Source organism: Suncus etruscus, chromosome 2 (genome assembly GCF_024139225.1).
Source record: "Suncus etruscus isolate mSunEtr1 chromosome 2, mSunEtr1.pri.cur, whole genome shotgun sequence".
Lineage (NCBI taxonomy): Eukaryota > Metazoa > Chordata > Mammalia > Eulipotyphla > Soricidae > Suncus > Suncus etruscus.
The window spans coordinates 151,122,593-151,147,085 of NC_064849.1; the positions used below are offsets into that span (position 1 = coordinate 151,122,593).

Sequence of the window (24,493 nt, forward strand, 5' to 3'; positions counted from 1 at the left end):
GAAATTTGTTCATAATTTTTGTTTTTACTATAATATGGCCCTCCAACAGTCTGAAGGACAGTGAACTGGCCCCCTGTTTAAAAAGTTTGAGGACCCCTGGTCTACACAATGGTTTTACCAAGTGCACTTCTTTTTTAAAGGTTGGGAACCCATATGCAAAGTGTTTAGTCATAACTAACTGTACATATACCAATATTTAGGATTTAGAATGAAGTTAATAATCTGAGAACTTTAATAAATAAATAAAACTGCAAATGCAGCCTTCATCTATGTTGTCTCCAATTATAGATGCCTGCCTGAAAATATATTGAGACAAAAAATAATTTTTTGCAACAGGGGAATAAAACTTTTACTTAAAATAATTTAAACAAAGTGGTTTTCCACATTTCTGCTTAACTGAAAAAAAAGAACTCAACTATCTTAACTTTCTATTATGAATCATTTTATTTGAGCAGTAGTCATTACTTTACTAATAGTTTAAAATGTAACTATTCTTCTTTATATAACCCCAGTATATTAAGTTATAGATAATTAATGAACTACTTTTAATCTAATAAACTGTTGTTTCAGATTAAATCAAAGAATTTTTAATTCTCTAAGGGAAATATTGTTGAATTCACCAATATTCTATAAACTAAGACAGGATGCTATATTTTTGTTTCAAACATGTAAATATTGCTTAATATCTGATTGGCAGGAACTGAAGTATACAGAATGCTAATTATGGAAAAATGCCACAGAAGTACTATTATATAGGTAAATAGGATATAAAACATATTATTTACATACTATTAACAAAATAAAATTATAAAAAAATAACTATGGAGAACTTGATAAATTTCCATTTAATATAGAAAATAAACATTCTTTTTGTTTTGTTTTTGGTTTGGGTCACACTCGTCGGCGCTCAGGGGTCACTCCTGGCTCTGTGCTCAGAAATTACTCCTGGCAGGCATGGAGGATCATATGGGATGCCGGGAATCGAACCACCATCCGTCCTTAATCGGCTGCTTGCAAGGCAAACACCCTACCACTGTGCTATCTCTTGGCCTTGGAAATAAACATTCTATACTGTTTTTTTTTAATAACTTTCCTACTCTGCATGCTTTCATCTTGCTTTTGAAATGACATCTTATAGGTAATCAAGTATAGGCTTACATATCTCTGGCACAATAGTATTTATTTAAACATATAAATATTATCTATTGCTATAATATGGTGCAATATAAGAGGACAGAATTAACAATCATCCCATTTCTCCATTTGGGTGAAGCACTACATTGTGCCTCTGGCATTGGTGTAGAGAAAAAAGTCTCCTCTGGATTTTCATAAGGGAAGATCTGATTTAAATCTCTACAAAGACAAAATATTTTCTTTAATTGGACTATAACATAACAAGTAATTTTTAGAGAAAAAACACACTCTCAGGATTAGTGTGATTGTAAAGCAGGTAAGTATTTTCCTTGCCAGCAGCAGGTGCAGATTTGATCTGCACCCTTATTGTTCCCCTGAGCCAGTCAGGAATAAATCCTAAGTGCAGAGCCATTAGAAACCCCTGAGTACCACCGTGTGTGGCCCCCAAACAAAAAAGAAAACACACATTCTCTTTTTCCAATTAGCTATTGAAATAATTTGCATTGTATACAAACTTCTAAACATTCAGACTAGACTTTGCCTCCATGAGCAAGGAAGTAAACATAGTTCAATTCACACTTAATTTTCCTTTAGTGCATGATTTTCAAAGGGAGCAATATGGCACCCACGGGAGCAGCAATAGGCTCTTGGGAAGGAAAAGAAAAGTCTTAGAATAATTTGTGGTCCATCAAAACTCACTCTTCATTACATCTTATTCCTTAGTATGGTAATTATCGATTAAATTGAAATATTGTATTTTATCTTTAAAATGGGTGCTGGAAAAAAATAAAATAAAATGGGGTTGGCCTTAATTTTATCAAGGTCTGTTTATAATATAATTTATAATATAATCTTTATAATTTATAGTTTGTCTTACTTTTTAGGTTTCCTCTGATCTTTCTTTTTTTTTTTCTTTTTTGGCCACACTCGGTGACACTCTGGGGTTACTCTTGGATCTGTGCTCAGAAATCGCTCCTGGCTTGGGGGACCATATGGGACGCCGTGTATCAAATCACGGTCCATACTAGGTCAGACACGTGTAAGGCAAGTGCCTGACTGCTGTGCGACCGCTCCAGCCCTTGAATTCACCATATGGGATGCCTGAGGATCAAACTGTGGTCCGTCCTAGATCAGCGCATGCAAGGCAAATGCCTACCATTTGCGCCACAGCTCCAGTCCCTGATATCTTTCTTGATCCCCTTTGAGTCAATATCTAATAACTTCTCAGAACACTAAAAATGGTTTATTTTTGCATCTTCACTCTTATCCATCTCTAGTGTTAATAATACCTGCTGATATTTGGACCCTGTCATTAGGTCAAAAAATCAACAGCAAATGAAGAGTTATGATTCACAGACCAAATGTGGCTGAATATTGTATCTATACTCAATTCTAAATGTATAATGTGGCAATATGACAGAATGAGAAAGGTCAATGATAAAGAGGTAATGATACATCGAGTTAGAATCTCATTTGAGAAATTATATCCAATACCCAATCCAAAAATTTACCTTCATAATGGTCAGAATAGAAAAATGAAACAACAGAAAGCAATGCACTCTAATTCTATTTCTTGATGGAATCTGTTAAAATACTCCATGAAAATATGTAGAGAGTAAACCATTGACTAACTTAAAAGTTACAAATCACTACAATATCTACTACAATTTACAATGTGCAATGTCTCTGAAGTATAGCTTTTTACAAAAACTTTACTAAATTCAACTTACATGATTTCATGTATTTAAACATTTCTATTTTCAAAACAGTTCCTTTCAAAAATTTTGCCATGAAAGATGGTTTACTGCTTACTGCTTTGTGCAAAAGACTTATTCCTGACTATTTACCTGGATTCTGGAAGATAGATAGCATGGGAATCTTGAGATATACAGTAAGATATCTTTAATTTTATAATTTTAATCCTTAATTTACTGTGATAGAAAATAGGATCCATGAAATATATCACCTGAATATCATGAGGAGTAATAAAAGGAGACTGCTCAAAGAGACAAGAAATAGATAGTAGCTATTCAGCCATGTGACACCACAGAGGTAGGAGTATTCTCGTAAGGACAGACAAATTCCTGATAAATACAGTATCAGAAATCTGTAGCAATAGTACAGTAGTTAAGGTGCTTAACTTGCAAGATGCTGACCCAGCATTTCATATTTCCATATGGTTCTCAGCACCATTAGGAGTAATTTCTAACTACAGAGCCAGGAATAACTTGTGAACAATGCCATGTGTGGCCCTCAATCCCCTATATATGTGTGGCCCTCAATTCCCTATATACATATATGCATATACACACAGTGTCAAAGCTATGTTGGTGATAAAGGTTTATGCTTGATTGTAAAAATAGCTTAACAGCAACATACCTGAAATATAATGATAATGTATATAATTATATTTTCCCCTACTTAGGGGAAATCAAATCATTCACTAGAAAAAAATGTAATTGAGATTACAGTTTCTTACCACTCTTTGAGTTAGAGACAATAGAAAAGCTGATCTAAAAGTGATATTATTCTTATTGCAAACACAAAAATAAAACTTAGGGGAACTTAGTTCCAGAGAATAGTAGACTCCAGCTTCTGTGATTATCTCACTCCAGAGAGCAGGAGACCCTTTGGCTGACATGAATTAAAATAAACATAAAAGCACCCTGTGACTATATGAAGAGAACTCAGTAATGATAGGACTAGGGGTTTACAACTATAATGACTATAAAAACAAAGTCAAAAAAAGACCATACATTTAAATAGACCTACAAACTAGAGCATCACATCTTAGGAAGGATGAAAGAAATATAGTCAAAATGTTATGATCCATTAATATCTGACTCACTACATTTCTTAAGATTCAGGGTTGATATTAGCTAATTGTGATCAATTTTAAAACTCAAATTACTCCTAAAGTATGGTCTTTAGGGATTTTAAGATACAAGAATTTATATGAAATGCTCTATGAAGTGAACTATTGAATAAAATGTAATGTTTTCATTGGTCAATGTTAGAAAATGTTTATTTTCTTGAATTGCAAATAAATTTGGAGGATATATATTGAGTGTCAAGTTCCAGTATTTTTATATAAATTGAGCAGGTACTCCAAATACATTTATGACACTAGAATTTTTAAACTGTTAACATTTTTTGACTTCTGCATTTTAGGTAACTCAGCAGGTTTCTTCTAAATTGATGATATTCTATATAGTTATTTGTGAAGGCAATGTTTCATGTATTTTTAAAATATATATCAATTAAATAAGAAGTATTGTTTAGTAAATTAGTTTATGCCAGAGGAAAGCAAAAAAAAAAAAAAGGTGGCATAAGGGCCTAAAAATTTGAATTTCCACAATTTTAGGAAGACGTAAGAATAAAGAATTACATCACCCATTTAAGATCATTCTGTTTTCATACTTCTTTCTTTGAATTTAGGGATTCTTTATGGAGGTTTATGTGGAAAAAGTAACAAAAATACATCTGGAAAACTTTCAAGATTTAGGCTAGCACTGGAAAAAATAAAGAGCCACAGCAACAACAAAACAAGCTTTGATAAAAATCATTTGAAAATTGCCATTGATTTGATGCCTAATTTTGATATGAGATACTATTCGATGTCTCTTCAAATTTTTAAATGAAAGTTTCTACTGAAAATGTAAATTTAAGTTCCATATGTCCAGTACAACCACTTTATATTTTCAGTAATATGATTGCTGGCTTGAACCACAGGTGATATACACTAGCCTTTGTTTCATATTGATATTTCTTCTTAAGCAACACTCCCTTTAGAGTCCTTAAACATGAAAGACACTTAAAAATATCCCTTTTATTGGTAAAAACTTTGTGAAAAATCCATATGTCATTTAATAATAAGCAGGCTTTCTACACAGGAAGTACTTGATATGGCATCCTCCTCCCCCATTGTCCTTAGATCCTTGTATTATAGTCCCTTCTCTGCAAGTTCCTTCCTCTTCCCTAGTTTCTGCTTCCTCCATTTTTTTCCCCAATCATTTGACTCCACAGAGCTGCTTCATGTCATTCTCTGCATACATCATCTTTTTTTTCCCTTCTATTTTCTTGCATAATGGCCTAGCTTTTCTGAGAGTAGCTGTTGTCCCGAGTGTGATCCTTTGCTAAAATGGCAACTGAATAAAAGTGGAGCACAAATTATCTTGGAAGCAAAGGAAAACCAGGCGATTGAAAAGGACCCAGAAAGAGAACAATAATGAACAGAGTGGCCTGGATGAATTGCTATAGAGGGAATTCTCTATTTTTTACACAAAAGGAACACATAGAGACCATGGAAACCTAAGGGAAGACTCTGGGTAGGAAGCTAGGCTTGTAAATTGTCCAGTACAAAATTTTAAAGCCAATACTCCTCCAAATATGTATGAGCAGAAATAAATGGATTTCATAAGTAACAGCTAAGCATTCAAACATGCCATTTTGGAGACCAAGGTACTTTGAGAAGTTGACATCCCTTCATAATTCATGTTCATTGTTCCTCTAAGTAAAATATGTGTGTCTCTCTCTGCTTATTCTGTTAGGAATTATACTTTAAAGACGGAGGACATTTTTGATAATGCACATCTTAAACTTTTCATTAAACTACCAAATTTAAATTCTACCTTTTTGTGCACTCTGACATTTTTGTCTGGCATTTTCATTAATTTTGCGACATACATAAATGTAGCTGAAATGTTAGCTGATCAATACTTTGTCTCTCTCATGTAGCACTAGCGCTCCATTCCCTAAGGACCACACAGCAGAACAGAAATTAAATGTGTAAAATATCAAATGTTAATGTTAAACACAGCGGCACTTACTGTATAACGACAGAAAAGGCTAAAACAATTCCAAATGGACAGATGGCACCACAAATTATCTACAATCACATTTAAAGATTAAAGTTTGTCCTATAAAATAATTCTTTGATGCACACTGAAGTGTGTCCTTTTACTGATAGCTCAGTTGTCCAATTATTTTTTTGTGCTCATTACAGTGAGAAATGACAGTACTGGAAAGAAAGAAAGAATGTTCTTTCTTTTTTTTCCCATGTTGCACCCACTGACATCCACAAGAACACAATGTCTGGTCAAGAGCTTGATGAAAATTAGGCCCAATTTATAAGACATTTCCATGTCGACAATACATGACTCCAAAAGACAAGCAGGACCTTATGTATCACATCTGTACACTCTCACCTGTAGGCGTACAATATTCACAGTGAAATCTAAAAACTGAATACATAGCGCATGAACAAGGACATCCTCAGAAATGTGCTTGCTTCTATTGTATCCATCACCTTCCAGACCAATTTCAGTTTCTAATATCATCAACCAGGCTCGAATTCCCCACAGCACATAGGCCACACTGAAGGGGCAAGAACAGCACTCAGCCTGCATTTCTTGTACTCTCCACTTTAATTGACACTGGGACAAAAAAAATTATTGTTTTTTCGTTTTGATTTCATGATGCCACATTTAATTTTGGATAGTAAATTAGGAAAGAAACATCAGATGGAATAGAACGAAAGCACTTAAACATTATAAAGTTTACTGATCTGGGCCTAAAACCAAGCCGCATAATGGTACAAATGCATGTGCTCCATGAGGCAGCTGCATTTATAAAAAAAAGTGGGCCAAGTGGAACCAATATTATAATAATAGATCCGTGATCCATCAACAGGGGATGGTAAGGACAATATGTTTGTAACAATGGGATGCTACTCAAACCCTTCTAATAGAAAGCAGTTCTTTTCAATAAGCTGCCTAAAAGGCTCTGTCTGGTTACGCAATGAGAACTTTGAAACATTTTATTTTAATATATCATTTAAAATCTGGAAAATGAATACAAATCTTTCCATCATTTTTTAATGTATATGATGCTAAGATAGCAAGGTACCTATTTTAAAAGATCTCATAATAAAATGCTATCTGTGGTGTGGTTTTAGACACACTGCTTAATTTCCTTGTTCTTCAATTCCTTCCTCAGCATATTGGGAAAATAGCATTATCTACTTCATAACCTCATAAGAATATTGCAAACAACACATTTATTAATACAAGAAAAGTATCTATATGAATTATTGCATACAATAGTCACTTAAGTGATTAATAGATAATAGTTATTAGTATTGCCTAAGAGTATTTTTTATTAGAATTTAACCTGAGGTTAAAATTAAATATTGATAGAAGATTATGAAGTGGTTTAGAATTTAGAAGGAATGTCAGTGGAAATCTTGGAAAAATTGCTTCAATAATATGAAGTTATGCCTATAGCCATTTAGTAACTAGCTTAATTAGAACAAACCCCCTTATTTAGTTAATATCAGTGAAGAGGTTTTCCATCTGAGAAAAAAAAATCAGAATTCTTGGTTTACAGGTTGATGATTTCCTTAGATCACTCTATTTTATCAGGAACTGACCAAGAGTAAGAGTTCAGAGTCAGAAAAAAAAAAAAAGACAAAATTTTCTTTCAAGGAACAGGTTTAATTAAATAAATTAAGTTTGGTTTTGTAATTCATTGTTTAAATTATATTCAAAAGAATGCAAGACAACATTATTTTTAAAAAACAAAATAATTAATATTGTTTCTTGAGTCCTAAAGATAGTACAGGATATAAGGCACTTGCCTTGCAAGTGGTCTACCCTGGTTTGAATCCTGGGCAACAAATAATGACAACCTAATCACCACCAGGAATGATCATTGAAGGTAGAATTAGGTGTAAATGCAGGCTGTGGACCAGGAACCTGTATTTGCAAAATATTGTTTCTTCTGATGTACATTGATGTTATAGGTTGTGGTCTCTTATTTTTCCACCATCAATCCAAGCAGTCCTTTCTCATATCTTTACTGAGTTCTACTTCTTTATTTCTAATATTGTGCATTCAGCTTGTTTCCTAATAAAAATCTACTAGAAAGTAATCTCTAACTGAGAGATAATATTACATTTCTTCCCCTCTGAACATTGATTCTCTTACAGTAAAATTACTCAAGCATTATCAAGTACATGGGCATAAATTCCTTAGAATTTCCATGCCTGACTTTTAATCAAAAGGAAACTGGAAAAAAAAACTGCCATTTTGAATTCATTTTGCATGAGTGACCTATAGAGTGACCTATAGAAGCCAAAGGAAGTTTACAAAGACTTACACAACACATTGTACTACCAAAGCATTGAAAAGTAATGTTCCTGAAAAATATCATTATATATAGTATTCCATTTTCAAACTTTATAAACAGCTATAGACTAGATGGTAGCAAGACCTTTTCAATGGAGTATTGTTGTGTTTGTTAAACAAAGATCTATGGAACCTGAAAGCCATGTCATAAAATAGTGTAGAAAATTAGTATCATTTCTCCACTTCTCATAATATCAGAATGCTTCTATGCTAGTGAAAAATTATAATTAAATTTTCTTAATAGCACCTCATACTATTATGTGACAGAGCCAAATAAAAGAATATTGAGCAAGGTAGATTTTTCTTTTCTAAAATTTAATGATGACAACTGGTTTTCTCAAGGAAATAACATGTCTCTCGGAAGCAGGATGCTTAGCTTTCTGGTAATTTAGAGCACAAAGGAACATATACACTCTTTGTTTCATGTGCTTAGACATTAGTGAAGTCCTCTACAAGGCCCGAAAGGTGGACAGACCTCAAAGTACTAAAGAGATATACATACAATAATTTGAATAATAATACTAAAATGTTGAGTTGTAACTATAATTAAGGCTTTCCTTCTAAGTCCCATAATAAAGTCATATTCTGCTAAACTAGCAACTCTAAGGAAGCATAAAAAACTTATGTTGTAACAAATATGACAATAACATAAAGGCTATCAAAAGGACTCCACTTACACTTCAAATCAAAGTCCTGAATAAGCAAAATAATGTGTGAGCAGAAATCCCAGCTAAAGCTTAGAGGAAAGTATTCCTTTGGATTTTCTAGCTCTTCAAGTTGGTCTCATCAGCAGTTTTTAAATAACTCAAGTAAACGGCTATAAGATGAATACTGTTAGAGGCCTATTTGGATCTATCAAATTCTCCTTGTGCCTTTTTAAAAACTGAAAATCTGAGAAGAAAATAAAATCTTTAAAATAGGTCATGTTCTCTTCAATTGATTCATAGACTAAAGTATTATCAGTTAGCATTCTATGGCCAGTGCATTTCCTATTTTGAAAAAGTATCTGGAGGATGAATAAAATTAAATAGAGGATGGTCAAGATTATTAATTTTTTAACACCAAGGACTTTTCTTGGCTCTCTTTGGGATTTGGAATTATGCAATATGTAAAATTTTACATTTTAACTGTCAGAGAAAATTACACATAGGCGTTCTGTCTTGCGTTCCGGAAATATGGGTGGGGGGATATATTCTTGGACTCAGACCTTGAGCAATCCATCAGGTTCCAGCCCACGGCAAATCTGTCCAGTTAAGACTTAAAATAGGAGCTTTTAAATGGCCACATCAACATAACTGTTACTATAGCCACAGAAACATGCAGCTATGATTACTGCATTTAATGAATAACAATGTAAGTAATACAGTATGATCATACCACAAAAGCAGCGAGGCTCCTTGGGGGTGAATCCCAATCAAAGCAACTATTAACGTAGTATGCAGCATTTACAAGCACCATGACACAATGCTTCGTTCTGATAAAGTTTCTTAGTAGCAGCTGGGAGAAAGATGAAAATGTTATTAGGGGGTGGGATTCAAAAAAAAAAAAAAACCCCTCAGATATACTATAAAATTCTTCAATCTTTCTGTGATTGAGAAAAGCAAGTTAATAAAGTTGTAACACTATATCAAACAGTTTTGGCTTACAAGTTAAAGGGAGAAAAAGTATCTCTGGAGAAAATAGAATGAACCATTACAAGAACAATTTCTTAGCTTATATTCTCTTACTGGTTGGATTGCAATTGTTCAAAAGGAAAAAAATCTCCAATGGATTAAAAAAATTTCTTGCTGCTTCGTCTTGAACCATAGATAAAATTTTTAACTCTTAAATCTTATTCCAGTGTTAAATTTCTTTAAATCCTACTATTTCATGATATATGAAAGCTAAGTGAACAGCTTGGAATGTTTTTATTTAAGGTAATAAATAAACCTGTTAAATATAGTTTTATGATAGAAAACACAAACTTTTCTACTATTTTAGTAGCATTATCTTTCTTACTGTTATATTCTGGATTTATCTTTCTCTCCTTTCCTTTCTCTTTTCCACAATACACTAAGTAGCAATCTATATTTTATCATTCCTTTTTCAAAAATTTGACAAATATGGCAAGCACTTGCTTTACAAAATATTTTATTTAAAAGAATATATAAAAGTTAATTAGAATTTTAAACTTCAAAAAGATACACCTACAACTATAGGAGAGGAATAGCCTCAAAACTAGATGATAAATCAAAAAATTTCTTACTACTGTGTTAATAATAATTAGAATAACAGATCTTCAAGATAACATTTTGCTGCTTCCAAATATACTTCCAGACTGCTCTGGCATTTTAAACAAGCAGTTCTGTAAAGTTTACTGAGGACATAGGAAAAAATTATGTGTGTGTATATGTAAACACAGATTCATATACTTCCATATAAGTTTTAACAAGTTGCTAAAACTGAAATTCCTTTCAGACAAAGTAGAATCTTCCTATTAGTTTATTTTTTCTTGGTCCCCACTTAACTCCCTTTAAGAATTACTTTAATCTGTAACTGTGGGAAAATGTAATTTGTGTTTCTATTTAGATAGACATTACATTTGTAACTCATGCATAACTTTAAACAACCAAAGATCCCACTGTTTATAGCAAATTACTTGGATTAAAAGCAAAAATACTTTTGGTCTTTTAATAGCACAGAAAATTATTAAATATTTTAACACACAAATGAGTCCTATAAACTTTATAGCCATAATGAATACATATTATTGAAGCTGTGCTAATTAGAAGCAAACATTTTTAAACAGGAACACTCGGTCCTCTTAATTTGTCATCAGTTCTCATTTAAAACTATAAGCCTAATTATAAGATATCAAGCCTCATTTCAAATTCCTTCCTGATCAGAGTTCCTGACTTTCTATTTTCTTTGCTAAAAATGCCAATAAAAGTTCGCTTGTAAAAGATCATAGTCAAAATCTAATTAACAGGAAGGTTTTCCTTAAAAGATAGAGCCTCCTCCCCCCTTTGTGGATTAGAGGGAAGAGCTTTATGCTGGGCTCTCTTTGCACACACCTGCATTATTACCTTTGGGTGGTCTGGACATATATTTGAACCTCAACTTCTAGTGTTCTCATTTACACATTCCACGGCAATCAAATCGTATTTTATGTTAGAAATGATCAACCCTTTTGCTAAGACATGAGTATATAACCCTTCTGTGTAGCACCTAACCATAACCCCTTTCCTTTCTGACCACCCCCATCCAATTTATTAGTTTGGTATTGTCCTTGTTTGATCTTTAAAGGAAAGCAAAGGAAGAGAGAAAAAGAAAGGGAGAAAAAAAATGAAGAAAGCCATTTCACATAAGCAGATGACAAAAAAAAAAAAATTCCCTCGTCTTCCACCCCTCCACACCTCCATAGTTTATTTGAATTTACTAAGATGTTTCACAGATATAATCAGGACTTCCCAGAGGGTTTAATCTTTCCTTGCTTTATTATTTTTTTTTACCTGTTTAGAGAGTCTGTTTTCCTCTTCAATATACTTCTGTTCTTTGGGTATTAATGTTCGTAAGCTGGCTTTCACCTATACATCAACATATGTGTCTGTTATGAATGAATATAGCACCATTGTTTACAAGTTTTGCACGCAGTTCAATTTGCAATCATTTCTAAAGTTTCAAAGTGCTGGCTGCTGTGCTCATAAAATATAAATGTATACAGTAGCACATGCATGCGCTTCCATGTCTTCCTTCCGCCGGCAGCATAAGCATAGCAGCAGCGGCAGCCGCCTAGCCTAGCAAGCAGCGTGTGGGTGTGCCAGGCAGTGACAGAAGCGTATTCTCCAGGAGACATCAAGGTTTAGAGAAAATGAGGAATGACAGAAATTCTCTACAAATCAGGAACAAAAGCTTTCATGAAACTGAACTCTTTAGCAGTACAAAAAAGCCAAAGTTAAGACTTACAGCATTAAAAATCACATCTATTTCAAGATAGATGACCCCCTTTGTTGGCCCTGTCAGCTGCTTGTTTTTCAAGACGTAGGCTTTCTGTTCACCATTTTGAATCTGCGGGAAAAGGACATGACAGCCGTCTGTCTCGCGGTCTCCACTGAATACACTCCCTCGGTGACCTTTGACCCCCAGCTGCTGAAACTGACAGAGAACCCAAAACAACTGTGGCAATTCTGACAAGTACCTGTTCATTACCAGGATCAAGTCTGTCAGGAAAAATTAACTATCATGGGATTCAACATGGCCGTGAATTGAGTATGTTAAAATTTTTAGTGTTCCTTATTACAGACCTTGGTTGAGAAATGACAGATAGAGAGCCGAAGCTCTCTCTCTCTCTCTTTTTTTTTCTTCCTTGAGCAAAAGCAACACAGAGCAATGTGTCAGGTGTATAAAACTTACAGACAGCAATGGTATAGCAACTTTGCCCAGGAAGTCAGCACTTCGGTCTCGATCTTCATCATAAACTGTCACTTCAAGAACTGAATGGATATCTTTAATGTTGCTGCATAATAAATATAGATCAGAAGAAAAGGCTCCATCAGTGATGAACAAGAACAAAAAATGCTTTCGAAACTTTAGCTAGCTCCAGCTGATTACATATGTGTGTGAATGTGTGTGTGTGTTTAATGTATGTTATTTACATAGACAAGATAGCTTGCTATCTGACAGATTTTCCAGAATACACCTTAGTAGACGTGATAGTTCTATTATCTAGGACTTTGAATACCATTGTGCTTTCAAGTTGCAACTTTTTAAATAAACATGATTTTCCATCTGAATGGACACAAAGTAAAGTATCAAACAAAAAATCACACAAACCATCTATAAGTGGCACTAATAATTAAGTGGCTCTGATGATTTTTAGACTTTTTCTTCTTCTTATTCTAGTAATTACTATCTTCCTAATGCACTCCTTGAAGATCAGTATCTGCAAGATTCACATTGTATTTTTATGACTTTTCTTTTTTCTAATCTTAAAATATCTACAATTTTGTTTATAGCTCTCACTAAAACACGGATTAGTATTAAAAGTTAACCAACACTGAAACAGAATGGAGAAATAGAACACTTCTCTCTAGTGTACCTCCCTCAGATTTAGAAATTAAATAGTGTTTCATTATGTTCCGATGAGAAACGTAAGTTAATAAACAAATGTGTGAGTTCTTCATATTTTTGTTTCTGGTAAATAAGCCACAACTGTTGACAGCATTGATTCTTTGATCAAAGTGTTTACCGAGAAAACATGAATTAAGAGAAAACAAAACATAAATATATTCATTACTAAAGACCACAACCACATGTGAGAACAGGTTTTATCAGGGCACAATCAATTAATGGTTTTGATAATAATCAAATCTATTAATTTAATTATGCATTCCAGAAAAAATAACCTCTCCTCAGCAGTTTTAAGTGTATAAATTCCCTGATTAGGCTTTCATCTCTTGTAAAATGTGGAGTTCCTTAAAGATAAATTGGTCAGATTATTGAAGTTGATTAGTAACTGGCTCTTAAGGAGAAACATAAAAAATTCATGAGAATTAGCAGTTTCTCAGATACAAGAAAATAAAACTGTTAGAAAACTTCGAAGAAGTACTTCTATTTGGAGAGTTCTTCTTTGTTCAGAGTTTATTTCTATAGCTCATTTGAGCAGGGGGAGAAATCTTAGGAAATACTTCTCTATAGCATGAGCGATTTTTATAGTGTACAATCCAAAAAACTGACAAACTATTTCAAACAAAAGGAAAATTAACTCAGAGTGTTTTGGTAACTAGGACAATACTTAACATTCTTATTGTGCTAAAATGCAACACACCAAAACTAAAAAGCATCTGCTGAATTTGAGCCTGGATTGTTTGCTGATTTGAGCAATGGAACAAATAGAGCTTTGTCCTCCTTAGTGTCAATGCAATTGGAGAGAATTTCAATAGGAAGTATAAAAGGAAGAAGTAGTATGGCATTCAGTTAATCCTTAATCAACTTAAAAGAAAAGCAAAATTCGAAAAAAATAAGTATAAATTCAAGAAAAAAATGGCATACCCTTATTACTGGTTTGATTCACTACCAGGAAGGTAACATAATTATGAAATTCACTGTTGCTAGCAAAGGCAGATCAGATGGCTTGAGCGATTAACCAGTTAAGAATCAACATACATACAAATTCTCTAAAAAAATACTTTTGAAAAGAGTTCTAATAATTACTTACAATGTAAAGACTTTGTTCCACTCAGGATTGAGATTTTTATAGACAGTGTGTGTTAGGAGTCTATCATTGTTCAGTTCAACCACACAAAATGGGTCACTTTTACCTGTAAAAGATTTGGGGGGAGGCATTTTTACTCTAAATGGTACCCAGAAGTTATAGTGTCATGATTTTGATACTACATTTTTAAAAATAAAGCACATATATATATGTATATATATACATATATATATATATATATAACTCAAAGAGGAAAGCACAATTCAAAAAATTAAAATGAACAGCAGCAACAAGAGTGATTGGTGAACAAGAGTGATTCACAGCAATTTATAACCTGCAAAATGTAAGAGATGAAATTTAATAGATAATATACAAATTGGCAATTAATTTTTACTTAAATGATATATCTACCAGTTATGAGTGATGCATAACCATCCAAACCTATTTTCTTTTGAATTTTATAGTGGCCATTTCAAAGGTTCAGCTGGCCCTTTTATGCTGATCTTTCCAACTTGTCTTGCCTCACTAGCAACTTGTAATAAAAAACTACAAACAAGTTTATATTTTGGCAAATTGCAGAATTTCAACACTCTGGGATTTACTATTATCTTCTAAAATATCTCAGGCATCACCAAAAAATAAGTTACACTGAAGAAAAATTTCTTCCATTTGAAACTTAAACTCAGCACCCAATCTACATGTTAAAGAGTAGTCTTTTTTGGCCAACTAAAAGAAAAGAATTTATATATTTTCATCTGTTCACAGTGACTCAACTCTGCCACACTCAATATAGCAGTTTTGGGATATCTTCAATATTTTTGTAATGCTAAGTCTTGTATTATAAGAAACCATAAAGTCAGAGGCTCTTTGGGGCAGCATTAATGATATTAGTGCAGCATGTAATTTGTTTGATATCTTATACAAATGACAATGAAATCAATATTTAGACAAAGCTGTCCAGAGGTCATATCTTTTAAACTACAATATTGATTTACACTACATAAGAGGTTAATGTGCATATTATTAACTTTAATGATAAAGAATAATTGTTTTAAATGTATTGTGAATTGTAGTCACAGCAGTTTACATTTCTTTGAAAGCTTAAATATAATTTGAGATTTTCAATTAAATGTTAATAGGAAGGAATCATTAGCTATCAATGACAGATAAACTATGTATTCTCACACAGCAGCGTATTTACTTTCCATATTGTAATTCAGTGTCCTTACAAATCACAGGATAATTTCTTAATTTAACTTTATTATAACTGTCTCAATTTTTGGACTTGGAATTGTTTTCAATGAATAAAGGAGTGCAAGTATTAGAGGTGTGGTAAAAAGTTTACTTGTGATTTAACACTATATTTTCCCCTTTAGCTTTTCATTTCTCTTGCCCTACCTGCAACCATACCAATTTACAACTCACACACACCATGGAATATACTATATTATATATATTATATATTATATATATAAAATATATATATTATATATAAAATATATATAATATATATTTATATATATAAAATATATATAAAAGTTCATTTTTCATTAAAAACACATTGCCAGAGATTTTATCAACTACATATTCCTGGGGCCGGGAAGGTGGCGCTGGAGATAAGGTGTCTGCCTTGTAAGCGCTACCAAGGAACGGACCGCGGTTCGATCCCCCGGCGTCCCATATGGTCCCCCCAAGCCAGGGGCGATTTCTGAGCACATAGCCAGGAGTAACCCCTGAGCGTCAAACGGGTGTGGCCCAAAAACCAAAAAAAAAAAAATATATATATATATATAATATATATTTATATATATAAAATATATATAAAAGTTCATTTTTCATTAAAAACACATTGCCAGAGATTTTATCAACTACATATTCCTGTCCCCTAAATTTCAGATATATGCATAAAAAGTTGAATAAAACAATTTTCAAATATTACTTATTCTTTTTTATTTCTTTTTTTGTTTGTTTCTTTTTTGTTTTTGTTTTTTGGGCCACACCTGTTTGATGCTCAGGGGTTACTCCTGGCTAAGCGCTCAGAAATTGCCTCTGGCTTGGGGGGACCATATGGGACGCCCGGGGATCGAACCGCGGTCACAATCTTTCCTTGGCTAGCACTTGCAAAGCAGACACCTTACCTCTAGTGTCACTTCACCGGCCCCAAATCTTACTTATTCTTAAGATTGATATTAAATATCTTCTTTCACCTACTTTTGTGTTTGGTAGCATGATATAAACATATGAATAGAGGAATAAGTTACAATATCAAATAGTATATAAAGAACTGGAAAAATAAAACATATACCTGTAAAACTGAGAATAAAAACTAAAGTAATGTTTATGGTACATTTATTTTATGTCAAAAGAGAACAATTTTGCTTTCACTTTAGATAGAGCTTTAGCTTAAATGACTAGCTTTGGGAACATTAACTTAAAGGATAATTCTCACTTTCTTCCTAGGTTCTCATTTTAATAAAGCACTTTTTGGCTATTGGTTCTGTGACTTTCATTTGCTTTATTACAATAGCTATTCTATTTCCATTGATTTAACTTTACTTGCCTTTGAATGATCAACAATGTGCAATAGATTTTGTTAAAATTATACTACTTCTCCAATAGCAAAACACAAGAGCAAATTTCTAAGACCAGTGTCTCAGGAGAAAATATATTTGAAACTTACACAAAAAAGGGTAAAAATATTTCCTATTTTTTCTTTTCCCAACAGGAATTACAGTAAGTTACCTAAAAGATTTCAAATTAGCCCCGTGGAAAGTTTTTCAAATCACCACTTTTCTTTGTTACTATATCTTTATTTGCTAGTAAAAGAGTCAGTTATTAGTTAAAAGACCTTAAAGAACAAAATTTGTTCTTAATCTTTATCATTTTCAGAACTTGAGAAGAAATTAGTCTTAACTATAGTTATATACATGGAGCAGTGAACCACCCATATTTTCCTCTGGTTTAGTCTTTACTCCAGAACATTAATTACATCAATCATCATTACATTACTCTCTTATTCACCCCTTTGTAGTAAAGGTGTTAAAACACTAGAAGAACTATTCTCATACCAAAAAGCAGTTTGAGCACCTTCTGAAGTTACTTCTCAGTCATTTTACTATTCTAAATTCCAGTGCATACTTCATGGGCAAAAACTACTCTTTAATACAGTTTTCATTTATACTGATTTATTTTCTCTCTGACATCTATTATTTTTCTATGCTGACCACAATATTTAATGAAAACCTGGACTCACTGACAAGAGCTAATCAATATACATTTTTTTCATTTTACACATTTTCAAAATTTATCCTCAAATTTGACACTTTGAACCCATCTGTGTCTATAGATTAAAATCTACACTTATACGGCATGCAATTTGATCATACAGTCTCATTTCTCATCTCAAATATATATATATTTATATATATATTTGGGGGGGTCACACCCAGCGGTGCTCAGGGGTTACTCCTGGCTCTGGGGACCATATGGGATGCTGGGATTCAAACCACTGTCCTTCTGCATGCAAGGCAAACACTCTACCTCCATGCTACCTTTCCAGCCTTTATCTCAAATATTTTAAGTCCCTTATTATATCATATTGTGTGGGTCCTCAACTATCTCAAGAACTCCCAGAGCTCTGTAGAAGGCACTAAATCCAGAGCCACATTGGGAGAAATGACAAAACTTTGAAGGCTGAGAAAATGACACTGAAACTCACACCAGAACCTCTGATCCTCATTCATGCACAATAGTGGTTCCTTCCAGAGATAATACAATGGAACTAGCAAAATGTATAGTACACTAGCAGGGCAATCATTATAATAATAGATTTAAGTAATGCTTTTCAAAAACATTTAAACTGAAATAAAATTTAGACTCAAAAATAGTCCAAAACAACTAGAAAAGAGAAACTCTTGGTCAAAAGAATAAATAATAGTAAAATATTTACAAAAGAATTAGTCAATAAAGATTAAGTATTATGCTGATTATTATATTTGCAGTTTGTTTTTGGACCATACACAGTGATTGCTTGGGATTAGTCCTGGCTCTTGCCTTAGGAATCACTCCTGGCAGGGGCTATATAGGATGCAGAGAATTAAATCCTGGGTTCAAGTGGTCAGAGAAGTTCAATTTCTTTCTTTCTTTCTATCTATCATCTATCTATCTATCTATCTATCTATCTATCTATCTATCTATCTATCTATCTATCTATCTATCTATCTATCTATCTATCTATCTATCTGTCTGTCTGTCTGTCTGTCTGTCTGTCTGTCTGTCTGTCTGTCTGTCTGTCTGTCTATCTATCTACCCATCTATCTATCATCTATCTATCTATCTACCTATATCTATCTACCTATATCTATCTATCTATCTATCTATCTATCTATCTATCTATCTATCTATCTATCTATCTATCTATCTATCTATCTATCTACCCATCTATCTACCTACCCATCTATCTACCTACCCATCTATCTATCTATTTATCTATCTATTTATCTTTCTTTCTTTCTTTCTTTCTTTCTTTCTTTCTTTCTTTCTTTCTTTCTTTCTTTCTTTCTTTCTTTCTTTCTTTCTTTCTTTCTTTCTTTCTTTCTTTCTTTCTTTCTTTCTTTCTTTCTTTCTTTCTTTCTATCTATCTATCTATCTATCTATCTATCTATCTATCTATCTATCTATCTATCTATCTATCTATCTATCTATCTATCTAAAGCTTTTTGAGCCCCAGAAGTTCAACTTTATGACTATTCTTTTTTTTGTTTTGTTTTTGTTTTTTTGGGTCATACCGGCAGCGCTCAGGAGCTACTCTTGGCTCTACACTCAGAAATCACCCCTGGCAGACACAGGGGACCATATAGGTACCAGGATTTGAACCACCATCCCTCTAAATGAAAGGCAAACGCCTTACCTCCATGTTGACTATTCTTAACAAAGAATACTTTGCCTATTTCCATTTTGTAGATGAGGAAACTGAAACTGGGATAATATTTAACTCACCAGAACCTATAGGCAATGAATAGTAGAGCTACAAGTTAAACCCCAGTTCAAACTGACATTCCTAGTCCTCGTTTACATATACCTATAATACCTAGAGCATTGTATATATGTATACCGATGTATATGTATATATATGTATACCTATAGTATAGTATGTAATTTAATACATACACCTGTTTACATATACCTCTACGGTGCCTTCTCACTTTAAATAATACATAGTTCAAAGTAAACCTTGAGCTAAGAACTTTTCCAGTAATCACACTATATTAGTGGACCACGCATAGGATGAATTTGGTAATTCTCTGACTATAGCTTCTCTTAACAAGTACAATTTTTAATTTTTTATACAGTCACCATAGTTACAAAGTTATTCCTGGGTTTCTGGCATACAGTATTTGAACATCGTTCGCTTCACCAGTGTCCACTTCCCTCCAGCAATGCCCTTTACCGGTATGGTTCTACAAGAGACATTTATTTTTAAATCTTCAAATAGATCATTCTTGGTTACCATGCAGCAGTCTGTATTGTTGAGGAGATTGCAAACAAAATTTTTTTACACTCTAATCTTTGTTTATTGAATGCTTGTCTTTTGTATTTAACTTTACAATGTAAGTTATTTTCTTTACTTAAATATAATATTTTGACTAAAAGTTTTTTATCTTTGGTGGGGGTCTTTGAAATTTGGATCCTTAATAGTAAATACATATCCATTTACAGAGAATGGAAAGAAACTAGACAATTTGTGTTTGACCACACTAACTGAAAATTCATAACTTTTTAGGAATTAGTGATCCTTTTCATTGTTTTTGTTTGTTTGTTTGTTTTTAATAGGTGAAGACACCATGATGGACATAGTTGAGTCTTAGGCATACTATGGTCCATCATCAGATCCCACCATTAGTGTCAGCGTCCCTCTATTTGTCTTCCAGGTTCCCTCTAAATCCCATCCCCACCATACACCCAGGTTGCCTCTTTGACATACACAGTTTTTTAATTAAATAATTTTTATTTTGAACAAAGTAATTTGAAAATCTTTCACATATACATTTTTAAGTTTGATTCTTGTGGTTGGGTCACCTGCTTTCAGTATTTTTGACTCTGTAGTTGAATATAGAGCTTATACCAGCTCTTTATGCCATCCTTGTAGCAAAGACCTAATAGACCCATGCTTCCCTTGACCTCAGACACCCAAGTACTTAAAATACTTGATGTGATGAAGCTAATTTCTAGGGGAAGGATCATGAAAAAATTTCATAATATTTTAGAACATGGTAAATACTGAGGAGAAAAATTAAAATAGAAAATAAGGAGTTTATTTTGCATTTTTTATTAATTATTTATTTGGTCTTTGGGAGGCCCCATCCAGAGGTAATTACAAGATATTTGAACTAGGGTGGTAGCTGTAGATACATACAAAATGCTTTACTTCCTATACTAACTAGATCTAATGCCTATATTTGCCATTTTTAAAAGGAATGCCAGAGGTCTCAGAGAGAAAGTGACACATAGGCAAATAAAGAAGTTAAAAGAGTGGGCTTGTGCTAACTGAAAACATCTTGGAATGGTCAGGAAAGTGGTTATGTAGGGTTTTTAGGAATATTCTTGCAACCAGTTACTGCAGAAATGAAGAATAAGGTGAAAAGGGTTTACGGGAAAGGTAGCAGACCTTTATAGTATGAACTTTAATTCTAAATGCTTGAGAGCTTGGAAGATTTGAGTTAAAGTAGAACATGATCTGATCACTGATATTTGGAGAGAAGCAAGAGAGAGAAAGCAATGAACTTTATCCCTAGATGGATCTGGAGAGTATTATGTTGAGTTAAATGAGTCAGAGAGAAAGGGTTAGACATAGGATAATACACTCATCTGTGGAATATAAGAAAAATAGAAGATAGGACGGTAATAATGTCTAGAAACTATAGGGATGGGGGCCAAGTAGAATAATTCATGGTAGAAAGCTTGCCACAAATAGTGGAACAGTGCAGTTAGGCAGGAGAAGAGACCATTATGACAATGAAAATTGGAAGTGATCATGCTGGGCAAGAACTGGGTGCTGAGCAAAGATAAATAGGCACAGTATTCCTTCATCAATAATAGTGCAAACCACAGTGCCTAAAGGGAAAAATGGGGGGTGTGGAGAAGGATAGGAGTAAAATGCTGCCCCAGAGGTGGGCAGGAAAGAGAGTGGGAGATAATATTGGTGTCTGAATATGTGCAAGGGTGAAGGATGGTGTACATTGTAAGAGTAAAATCCAGTCATGAAAAAATCTGTAATTGTGGTGTTTAAATAAAAGGAGAGAAAAGAGAGAAAAAAAGCAATGGAATTGAAAGGGAGGAAAGTTAGTAAGCTATTGTAATAGGTGATAAAAAGAAGTTGGAGTCTGAATATATCTAGATCTAAAAGAAATGGGATTTATAGATATCAATACTGAATATCAATATCAGTGATTAGACCATGTTCCACTTTAACTCAATTAGGTCTGATATTATGGGGGTATGAAAAATAATTCACTGAGATTAGTCAAGTTAAACTTTCTCCTCCCTGTACTCTCAACAAGGATAAGAAATTTTCAACAAGACATACCTGAGATGTTTAGAAATTGACAAAGAGAATAAGTAGGTAAGAAGAGATCAGGCAATTTAATTTAGTTTTGTTTTGGGCTACACCCAGTGATGCTCAGGGGTTACTTCTGGCTTTGCATTCAGAAATTGCCCTGACTTGAATGCTAATTGAAACTAGGTCTATCAGGGTCAGTTGCGTGCAAGGCAAATGCCCTACTGCTGTGCTATCACTCTAGCCCCAATTTTATGTTTAATTTTATCTTTTCCCTCTAAAAATTATCTTTTTAAAAGTTATCAGTAATGGATGCCAATATCAGGTCTTTACATTTTTTACTAATTTAAAAGGTCTCCTTCTGCCACTGTATAATTCAAATGTTATTAAAAATTAACAGCAATTTCTACCAAAATAATAGTAAACACAAAATATCAGATTCTATAAAGTTATCACTAAAAATGTACATGCCATGGTTTTATTTTTAAAAAGTGGCTACACATAGTTAATGTGCTTATCTGCTTTGCTAAATGATGCTTTAAATGACTGGCTTTTCAGTTCCTAAAATTTGCAGCCTTGATTATGTGCCACTTAAACAAATGAAAACAATCACAGAAAAACCAGTGATGGACCTAACCATTAATTATCTCCTTAATTATTCCTTCATTTTATCCTTTTATCGTCCTAGTTAGATCCTGTGATATGCTGCTTTGCTTGCTGACAGTATCTGAGAAGCAGGGTTGACTACTGGATGGAGTGCTGATGTCTATGCAATATTCTCGAATGTGATGAAAGTCATCCTCCATAATAATTTTATTCAATACTATATGGCCAGGAGTACAACACATATAAAAATAGCATCCAAGTTTAAAGTGTTTTTTTCAGTCTCATAACTCTTGATGACTTACAAAGCCTGATGTGTATGGGAACACAAATTAGACAATCTATTGTCTCCCTCTTACTCATTCCTGTCATGAGTCTAAATAAAGTCCACCTGTGGGCTCTTCCTTTACCATTTTGGCCAAAAAAAAAAAAAAAAAGCAAGTGCCTATTTCTTTCTTTTATGCTGCAAGAAACTGGAGATCTTGATCTGCATGGAAGAGAGAGATTATAGCAGAGCTAACTGGGGAGTGGTAGTCTAGAGGTAGAGAGGTTGATTGTGTTAGCCACCATGACAGCTAAAGAGAGCCTAGCCTTGTTTGAGAACATAACATTTTCCAAATTGAGAATTTTCCAAATGGAGAAGTAAGAAAACCTTTTTATACGTTTGTTCTTTATTGAGTGTATATTCTTCTCAATAAGAATAAGAAATATAATTAAGATGCTCACAAAAGTACACACAACTTAGTGGTCATGGTAGACATAGAAATATCTATTTATAAAGTAGAGTGTAAGTGCACTAATACAGGTTGTAAAGCTTGCAGTAAATGCAATGAGAAGGAGGATATCTTACTGTAAACCTAGAACAAGAAGGAAAGAAAGCAAATATTTTGCTACAATTAACTTGATTCTGGTGATATATGGTCATTATTCCTTCATCACAAGTCTAGAACCAAAGGACAATGATATAACACAAATAAAATGTGTGATAAGAAGTATTTAACTTAAATAACTTGCGTACCTTTATTAGTGTCTTTAGAATTCAAAACTCTAGATACACATGACATTACTGCTATATACTAGAACCTTAAAATATTATTAAGTCTGATGCTTTAACCCAAATTTTAGTGAATATCAAAGATCAATTTTTTTCTATGGATTTTAATAGAGGATTATCTATCAAATGAATTAAAATTCAAGGGACTATTTTTAACCTAATCATAAAAATGAAATCCATAAGAGATTTAGAGCATAGACTCTATTCAATTTTTCTTATGGTGAAAACCCATTTCTAGAACAATAAAAACAAAATATCAGATTTGGTGCCAATGGGCATATTTTCTGATAATCTCTCAAACAACAGCACAAAGGACTTACTGGCACAAACTCATGGCCCAATTTTCTCTCATTCTTCACCCTTGCTCTTGAGGTTATAACATGAATATACTGAGAAAGAATTGTGACAAAGTCTTGCCTCATTTTTACTTGCTTGCTACCTATTTTATGGCCCAGCGGACAACTTCAGTTTGTACAAAAACTTTTAGTGTGAGCACGAAGGTCACTCAAATGATACTGAATCACATTCCTGCTCTCAGAATAGAAGTTAATACTGATCCATCAACAATAGGTTTTGTTCACGGTCGTTTTGTTGCAGAAAAGTCACACAATTTTCTGAATCTGATGTGCTATAAAAATTTGTGTCTTCAGTGAAGAGTGAGAAGCTCTGAGAACTCAGTAACTACCTGTTTGTCATATCTGAAAACAAAAAGGGTTTCCTTTTTGAATACAATTCATATCCATGGGGGTCTTTTACTTGGGGTCTAA

The 24,493-nt window shown here is 33.3% G+C and overlaps 1 protein-coding gene across 1 annotated transcript in view; it reads right to left on the reverse strand.

The window, feature by feature from the left end:
• MCTP1 (multiple C2 and transmembrane domain containing 1) overlaps window positions 1-24,493 on the reverse strand; it is a 397,320-nt gene that overhangs the window by 176,310 nt on the left and 196,517 nt on the right. Inside the window, exons 12-16 of the mRNA XM_049769129.1 lie at window positions 14,518-14,620; window positions 12,714-12,816; window positions 12,267-12,368; window positions 11,813-11,887; window positions 9,699-9,818 (exon numbers count right to left, since the gene is read on the reverse strand). Of these exons, the coding sequence (XP_049625086.1) occupies window positions 9,699-9,818; window positions 11,813-11,887; window positions 12,267-12,368; window positions 12,714-12,816; window positions 14,518-14,620 (503 nt within the window). The remainder of the gene's footprint in view (window positions 1-9,698; window positions 9,819-11,812; window positions 11,888-12,266; window positions 12,369-12,713; window positions 12,817-14,517; window positions 14,621-24,493) is intronic.